The sequence below is a fragment of the Vespa mandarinia genome, chromosome 8 (genome assembly GCF_050613455.1).
Source record: "Vespa mandarinia isolate Hongniang chromosome 8, ASM5061345v1, whole genome shotgun sequence".
NCBI lineage: Eukaryota > Metazoa > Arthropoda > Insecta > Hymenoptera > Vespidae > Vespa > Vespa mandarinia.
In genome coordinates, this window is record NC_140817.1 from 3,015,001 (window position 1) to 3,024,400 (window position 9,400).

Consider the following 9,400-nt stretch of genomic DNA (forward strand, 5'->3'; position numbering starts at 1 on the left):
AAAATATTTAATATTTCGTATATAAAAAAATAACACGCGCTATTTTATTTTATATTGAAAAAAGAAAATGTTAATATGTATATATAATATTTTTTTATATATTAAAAATTCCGACATATTCATTTATTGGCCATCTTATTGAAATTACTTTCTTTTTATTCGAGCGTATACCATCATAATTTTTTCTTTCTTTTTCTTTTCCTTTTTTAGAATCGTAATGGATGACAAAAAAATTGGGTTAAGAATTTGACAAAAAAGGAAGAAGAAGAAAAAGAAGAAGACGAAGAAAAAGAAGAGGAAAAAAAACAATATATATATATATATATATATCCAATAATAATTTTATTTTTTTAATATAAAAATTTGCTTTTCTTTCGTCATTCGTTCGTCGGCTTTAATTTTCATTTCATTAACGTTTCTGATCGAACGAAAGAAGTTTTGAAATTAGTTTTTGATTGTTAAAAAATTATTTGTCTTAAAAGATTTATTCTCTTTTTTTTTCTCTCTATCTCTCTCTCTCTCTTTTTTTTGATATTTATTATTTCATTTCGTAATCATATATATATATATATTTGTGTGTGTGTGTGTGTGTGTATATGTGTATGCAGAAAACAAAACAAAAGGAAAATAAAGAAGAGAAAAGAAACGAAAAAATAAGAAAAAAAAAAGAAAAAACAAGAAAACAAACATCGGCCAGCTCGATGATGAAATTATTGGCAGGTGTGGAGAAGGTGAACGACCCAATCGAGGACGAATTGCCTAAAGAAAAGTCACATAATAATAATGAAGTTGATGGGATACAAGATCATCTTCAAGGTCTCATCAGAAAGGTCAGTTTGTATTTACATTTGTATTCCCTTTCCTCTTTTCTTTTTTTCTTTTGTTTTTTTTTTTTTCTTAATTTCATCGTACAAATCATTTTGAATTATTCGTATTTGAACGAAAGGAAATGAAAGAAAATCAATACTTTTAGTCGTTTTATTTCTCATCCTTTTTTATTCTTTTTATTTCTCTCTCTCTCTCTCTCTCTCTCTCTTTTCTCTTTTTTTTTTCCTTTTCCATATAAATTCAAATCAACATATTACGATCGTTCGAGCGTGACCGTAAATGAAAATAGAAAATAGAAAAAAATATTATTTTTCATTCTTCGAACAAAGATTCTTCGACATTGATTCGTTGATTTATCAAATTTTTAAACAAACTAGAAAGAATATATAAGAATATATCGACAATATCATAGGATATTCTTAAGCTTTCACGAAAGGCCTTCAGACGCAAAATGACGATATGTGTAAACGATACGCTCCGTTTCTCAATGTCACATTCTTTAACGATCTTTAAGTTTTCACGTTCGACGATTCACTTTATTTATTATCATTTTGATAATATCGAATTATAATGCGCGCGCTTATTTCTATATACCTGTATATATAGAATACCTGTGTATATATACCTGTGTATATGCATTGAAACGTTCGCATTGTTATAACTATTAGAAACAACGAATGAATGAATTTTTTTTTAATGTCTAAGTCGATCATGATTCAAAAAATCGAACCTATCGATATAAGTATTAGAGTCAATGGATCAATGAATTTTTTTTTTGGTAGATCTAAGTCGATCATGACTGAAAAATTTACTGCAATGGCGAAACTCGTTGCTATGTCATTTTATACAAGTATCTATGAATGTACATATATATACACATATATGTACATATATACATACTTGCTAGCTCGTTGGCATAAACTTGACATACTCTGATGATAAACCGGTCCCGTTGTGGCCTACTTTGACGCTTTCCTATCTCGCGATATAAACATCCGTATAGACATGATCATATGTTCACCTTTCTTATTAACCTCATTCTCTTAAGTTCGCATTGGGAATCCTTCCGGTTAAAGGGATTTTTGAGTTTCTTTTTCTCTTTTTTCTTATTATATATATATATGACATTATCAACCATATATATATATATATATATATATATATATATATGGTTGACGGTTCGTTAGTTTTTGGGATTACTAGGACAATATTGTCACCTGTAACGAGTATGTACATACTCTCTACAAGTATATACATATACTTATTCAAATATTCAATGGCAATTATATAAGTGTTAAGATAATTTGAAAGATTTTACGAAGAAAATATTATTATTCACGTCACACTTTACATGATTAAATTTGTAAACATTGATAAATGTAAAAAGTTGTTGCGAAATTTTCTGAATTTTTTTTTCCTTTCCTTTTTATTTTTTTTTTTTTCTTTTTCTTTTCTTGTCTTATTGACCTCGTAATACAACACGTTCGTATGCACGCAAATATATATCATTGAAATTTTTCCATTGGATTTGTTTTTGATAAAAAGAAAGAAAAAGATGAAGGAATCAAGGAAAAAAAAGTCACGTAGAATGAAGCTACATTCGAATTTTTTTACTTTCCATAGTTATCCTATATTAATATAACATTATTATAATTTACTATACCACATATTTAAAAAAAAAAATATATATATATATAAAGGAACAAAATGTATTATTGTTCAGAAGTAATTAAATTCTTACCTATTATCAAATAATAAGAATGTTGATACGGCGAAACTCGTATTTATTATCAGCTTAATTACGTTGATTATTATTCATTAAAGCGTTACTGACGTTTGCATTTTAATGATGTCTAAGGTCGATTGAAATTACACAACAAAAAACTTTCTTGATTTCCGTCCCTTCATTTATTATAATAACATAAAAATGTATTATATTCATTTCGCAACAACGAGACGAACAAAGCCTCGTCTCTTTTCATTGTTCAATATACATATATATATATATATATATATATATATATATATATATATTTATTTATTAATATATATCAGATATATTATGTAATTAATATATATATATATATATATATATATATATCATATCATGTAATTCTTGTTTTCTTTTCGATTATAAAAAAAAGGACGATGAAGCTTTCATTAAATTAAAAAAGAAATATATATATATATATTTTTTTTTCTTATGTATGTACAAATATGCTACATGTGCATGTGTCTGTGTGTGTGTGTGTGTGTATCTGCTTTATTATCGCATGGTTGACTTATGATATATGTCAGTGATCGTCCTCTCTAAGAATTCTTATTTCTATTTTTCCTTTTCTAGTCGCATTTTTTCTTACGTAATAGTTGCAATGACTCTCTAAGGCTAATGAACGATGATTTTATATATGCACACATATTTATGTTCAAGCACATATCACACATGTATTTATATTACGTGATGGAAGAAGCTCGATTATTAATTTGTAAATATTATTGGAATGAAGAAGAAAGGTGAACGAAAAGGAAAAATTATAGAAATAATGAAATATAATGATAAAAATTGATGAGTAATTTTAATAATAATTCCTTTATTATTTTATTCGTTCGAGCGACAATCCATTGAATTTTCTTTACAATAATATATGTATTTAATTGTTCGTCGAAATTATATATTTTATTTTCATATTAAATTATATAAAAATTTAATCGATAAATTGATTTAGATCGATCCAAAATTATATACTACAATTTAATTTGCCAATGATTTCTTTTTTTTTTTTTTTTTTTTTATTCTTTTATTTAATCACTCGTGGCAATATATAATACAATACGATTGAATGACGTTCCAGGAATTACGATAACAATTATTGTATCTTGAATAAATATTTATTTTTTCTTTGTTCATTGCATTATACAATAATATGTAGATTATTGTATACAAGAAGTAAAAAAATATTGTCTATCTTTTAGGGTACAATCTCGTTTTATGAAAGAAAATATGTTTATTAAAATGTACAATAGAATACAATACAAGTTATCGTTCGCGTATTATTAATTGTATTACTATTTTTCTTCCTTTTTATGCTTAACGATAATAAAATCATTTTTGTTTTCTCTCTCTCTCTCTCTCTCTCTCTTTCTCGAAGATAAAAAAAAGAAAGAAAGAAAAGAATGAAATAAATAAAAGATAAAGAGAGAAATAAATAAAAGATAAAGAGAGAAATAAAATAAAAAAATCGAATTGTTACAGTGATATATAATAAAGTTACAAATTAATGAAATTAATTGAAAAGTCTTTCAAACTGTTCGATTTTTAAATTGTTACGTATTATTGTATTTTAATACGTCGATAAATAATGTAAAATTTTTGTTCGAAAGAGAGAAAAAGAAAAACGTGCGAGAAAGAAGGAATCAACAAAAAAAAAAAAAAAAAAAAAAAGGAAAAAAAAAGAGAAAGAAAAAAGAATAAAAAAACGAAGTAAAATCTTTTAATCGATATTTTTACAGTGCGATCACGTTCCGGCTGATTCCTCGATCAAGGCTGACATATCGCTGAACAATAATGAAGAAAAATTGAGACGATTGTTAGCGTTTAAAGATGCACCCGAATACCTGCAGCACAATCCTTACATACTACATGGATATCGGGGATACTTAACTACAAAATTATGTATCGAAAGGTATCTACATATATCTATATATATATATATATGATATATGTATAAAAGCTTAAAAGTATGTCATTTGCATGAACGCACTCGGAAAATCTTGTCGACTGATTACGAAACTTTGATCATTGACCTTAGCAGTTCGATCCCAATGAAAAACAAATTCTTCAGAAAAATTTGCAAGAAAAGAAAAAACGACAAAGAAAAAGAAAGAAAGAAAGAAAGAAATTAAGACAAATGACAAATTTATTTCCATTCTTTTTTTTTTTTTTCTTTTTTTTTTCGTTCTATCGATCGAAAGATATAAGAGAAAGAAAAAGAAAAAAAAAAAAAGAAGAAAAAAGAACGAGAAAAAATAGAAATAGAAATGAAAGTATTCGAACGATTTTATTTTTTTTTTTTTTTTAGTTCCTTTCTTTTCTTTATTTATTTATTTATTTATTTATTTATTTTTTTTTTTCGTAGTATATTCTGGTGGACGAATGAGACGATCAACATATGGAGTCATATCTTTGGATGGATGCTGTTCTTCGGTTTGACCCTATACGATCTTTGCTTGTTAAATATACACGCGCCGTTTGGTGATAAAGTGATAGTAGCATTATTATTGATCTGTTTTCAGGTAAATTAATTGTACTCTTAAAGGCCAATTAACGTTTAATTAACTTAACAAAAATCTTTGTTTCTAATATTCTATCTGTCTCTTTTCTCTCTCTCTTTCATCTCTCTTTATCATCTCTCTCTTTCCCTCTTTTAGGTATGCATGATCTTATCATCAGTTTATCATACATTCTCCTGTCGAAGCGAAAAGGATTATTGGTGTTTTCTGTCTTTCGATCTATTTGGCATAGCACTTAGCCTGTTATCGATTTACATGTCCGGCGTTTACTATGCCTTTTGGTGTCACAAGGTATGTAGAACGACAATGAATCTTATACGTTATAATTAACCCAGATAATTTTTTATATTTAATTAATTACTTCCATACACGATCTATCATATCGAGATGACAATCCGTGATTTTTTTCGTTCTCCTTCTTCTTCTTTTTTTCTTTTTTTCTTTTTTCTTTTTTTGTTTCTTTTGTTTTTCCTTGTATTATTTTTATCCTTATACAATATAAATTTAAATTTTTATAATGACATAAGAACAATAAGAAAAAGAAGAAGAAGAAGAAGAAAAAAAGAAAGACACGAAATGATCCAAACAAAGAATAAATCTTTTTCAAAAAAGTACGACAGTCGGATTGACGTTTTGTTAAATGCAAGGAAAAAAAAAACAAAAAAAAAAAAAAAACAAAACAAGAAAAAAGGAAAGAAAGAAAAGAAAAAACGAGGATACATTGAACAATAACATTTTAACACGCGTTTTATAACTTTTGCAGGATCTACAAAAATTTTATTTGGTGACAGTATTGGTTATATTCCTTTTCGCGATGGTACTGCAGATACCGAAATTGAATGTTAACGGGAACGTGAAGCTGATTGTGTTCGTAGCTTGGGCAGTTTATGGAGTATTGCCAACGCTGCATTGGAGTATTGCAATGGGCGGTATGGACAATCCTATCGTTAGAATGTTACTACCAAGGGTACTTGGGATGTACACGATTAGTGGTTTAGCATTCGTTATATATTTGACGAAGATACCTGAACGTTTCTTACCTGGTAATATGTTTTACAATATTAACATTTGTCTATATACTTTTTACATTTCTTCTTTTTCTTTTTCTTCACGGTTCAAACGATCAGCCAGTCAACTTTCTAATGTATGAATTTTCTTTCTTTCTCACTTTCTTTCTCTCTCTCTCTCTCTCTCTCTCTCTCTCTCTCTCTCTCTCTCTCTCTCTTTCTCTCTTTTCATCATCCTAAAAGAGAAATTTTTCGAGATATGGCTCGTTAATCAATCTCTTTCTCTCTCTCTCTCTCTCTCTCTATGAATAATATACATTTAATCGAATTTATTCGTTCATCTTGAATAAGAATAATAATTAGGTACTTTTTATAACTCCTCATATGTTTTTATTTATTTTCTTTTTCGTTTGCTTTATTTTCTAATTATCTCTCTGTTCTGTTTCTTTTTTTTTTCTTACAAATTTGTTTTTCTTTTTCTTTTTTTTTTTTTTTTTTTTTTTTTCCTTTATTTCATCCTTCTATTTAATTTCTCTTTTCTTTGATTTGTCGTTCCTTTCTTCTTTTTTTTTTTTTCTTTTCTGCTTCATTGATCCTTAGGCTGGGTCGATTATGTTGGTTCGTCCCATCAATGGTGGCACGCGCTGGTCGTGTTGGCACTTTATTATTGGCACAATACCGGCATGCTCTATGTCGAATATAGAATGAACCACGGGTGTCCTGCTAATATGAAATTATGACATACGGATAATGACGATCCATCTGGTTAGTACCTATAAATAATATAATATAATTTGATATATATATATATATATATATATATATATATATATATATAGATATATAGATCATTTAGATGGAACGTAACGTAGCCGATATATGAATATATATAAATTACAATTCTTTTTTTTCCTTTCTTCATGTTTTTTTTTTTTTTATTTTTCTTTTAAATTTAAGCCAATTTCTCTTCAATGAAAATAAATGAATAAAAGAAAAACATAAATAAATAAATATATACATATATATATCTATATAGATCAAAGAGTAAAATCAACTTAAGAGTAACTAAATCTTTTTTCTTCATCACGTTTTAGTACCGCGCTTCAGTATGGAGTGTGCTTGCGCGATGGAGATGAACTTCGCTTGGCTGGCTTTGCAAAAACAATTGTCCTCATATAATTTTGACGAGGGTATCGCGAGTGTCTGCTTCCTGGAGAATCCTTTCAAGATCTACATGAAAGGATAAAGAAGAAAGGCAGAAGTTGATAAGATGACGTGGCGAAAGGATTGATAACGAGATTGGTAGATGAAGAACGTGGAAAAGAGGAAGGAATTGGTGTGGGAAGGGTTGAGAATAGGGATGGGGTTTAGAAAGAAAGAAAAAAAAAAAAGGGGAAATAAAATTATTTTCCGGAAGAGAGAAAAATGATTTTATTTCAGAGGACGTAGCCGTGGAAAGTGAATTTTTCGTCACACAAATGCATGATTCAGAGAGATAGAGATGGATAGATAGACAGGGAAAGAGAGAGAGAAAGAGAGAGAGAGAGAGGAAGATAAATAAAAGAGCATAAGAGCGTGCGTGTACAAGACTTGATCGTCAGAAGATAATCTTTTCGTTTGTGCGTAAAAAAAAAAAAAAGAAAAAATACGAGAACAACTGTGTCGATTTATAGATTGTTATAGTTTTTGTTTTTTTTTGTTTTATTTTTCTTTTTATCGTTTCTTCTTCCTCACCTTCTTCTTCTTCTTCTTCTTCTTCTTCTTCTTCTTCTTCTTCTTCTTCTTCTTTTGCTTCATTACTTTTCTCCAATTTTTTGTTTTGTTTTTTGCTTCTTCTATTTTCGTTTTTTTCTTTTTTCTTTTTTCTTTTTCTTTTTTTCTTTTTTTTTTTTCTTATTTCTCGTTTCGCAGAAATCATGTTTAGTCGACGAGAACGGAAAGAAAGAAAAGAAAGAAAAAAAGAACGAAAGAAAGAGAAAAAGCCGTCGCGGATCGATCGGGACTGTGAGTGGTGGTGGATTGGGGGGGGGGGGTGGGGCGGAGGTGAGAGTTAGATCGAAAAGGAAAAAATCCGAATATCCAGTTTTTCCCCCCCTTCTTTTTCCTCTTCTTCTTCTTCTTCTTCTTCATCTTTTCATTTTCCTCCAAATTTCCCTCTCCCACTTTTTTCTTTTTTTTTTTTTTTTCTTATCTTCTCTTTTTCTTCGTTTACCGTCTACTAGTGTCGTACTACTCGTCCAAAACGATTTCATCGATTTCCCTTCAAGTTCTTAGAGTATTGAACTCTACTGATCGTTTAACAGAAAGAGGGGCAGGGTGAGCGGGGGAGGAGGAGGGTTAAAAGAATAAGCTGGGAGGGAGCTGGGGGAGGGGAGAGTAAAAAAATCTTTTCTCCGAAGTATATAAACTTTTTTCGTCGTTTTTTTTTTTCTCTCTTTTTTGGATATTCTTTTCGTTTCTCTTCTTCTTCTGTTCTGTTTTTCTTTTTTCCTTTTATCTTTTTCGCTTTCCTTCTTCCTTCTTCATTCTTCGTCTCGAAAATCATTATTTATAATATCGATGGGACAAAATCGGAAGAAGGGGGTGGGAGGGAAATAGGAACGGTTTTGTTTTTTCTTTTTTCTTTTTTCTTTTTTTTCTTTTTCTTTTTTTCTATTTTCTATTCATGTTGCGCGCTTATGTACGTTGGCTCCTTACGGATTATCATTTCTTTTTTCTACTTTTATTGTATGTTATCTATGTCTCTCTCTCTCTCTCTCTCTCTCTCTCTCTTTCTTTCTTTTTTTCTTTCTTTCTTTCTTTCTTTCTTCGTCTTCTTCGTCTTCTTTCTGTTTTTTTTCTTTTTCGTTTTTTTTTTTTTTTTTTTTCTTAACACTCTATTAGCGCTCCCTCGCGCCCAAGACTTTTTCATTTTCTTGCAAATCACGATGTTACGTGTATTATGTACATTTCTTCGTAGTTCGTCGAGACGTCGCATGGTGCGCGACATACTTACCATTTACTCAATCTTTTATTCCGAGATTCTATTTATAAACTACCGTTTGGTGTGCACGATATTACAAAGACGCATAGGCAATGCAGTTACTAGAGGAAGAGACATATATATATATATATATATGAATATTATGAACACTTGTTATTTCGATTGGCCGGTCTCATCGATTTTTCACGAATTGTTTCCGTGCCGATACACAATTTTTTCACATTAAAGTTCGTTTATAAATTTATTTTTTTTTTTTTTTTTCTTTTTTTTTTTTTTTTTTTTTGTTAAATAT

The 9,400-nt window shown here is 28.7% G+C and overlaps 1 protein-coding gene across 2 annotated transcripts in view; it reads left to right on the top strand.

Annotated features, from left to right (window-relative positions):
* Positions 1-8,429, top strand: part of LOC118450434 (progestin and adipoQ receptor family member 3) — an 11,391-nt gene extending 2,962 nt beyond the window's left edge. The window contains exons 2-8 of one of the 2 annotated variants that reach the window (XM_035886230.2): positions 609-830; positions 4,339-4,511; positions 4,965-5,121; positions 5,257-5,409; positions 5,882-6,161; positions 6,726-6,890; positions 7,220-8,429. In XM_035886230.2, coding sequence (XP_035742123.1) covers positions 702-830; positions 4,339-4,511; positions 4,965-5,121; positions 5,257-5,409; positions 5,882-6,161; positions 6,726-6,865 — 1,032 coding nt within the window. In that variant the 5' untranslated portion in view covers positions 609-701 and the 3' untranslated portion in view covers positions 6,866-6,890; positions 7,220-8,429. Of the gene's footprint in view, positions 1-402; positions 831-4,338; positions 4,512-4,964; positions 5,122-5,256; positions 5,410-5,881; positions 6,162-6,725; positions 6,891-7,219 lie in introns of those variants that run through there. The other variant, XM_085658657.1, reaches the window with a different exon arrangement.
* The last annotated feature ends 971 nt before the right edge of the window (positions 8,430-9,400 follow it).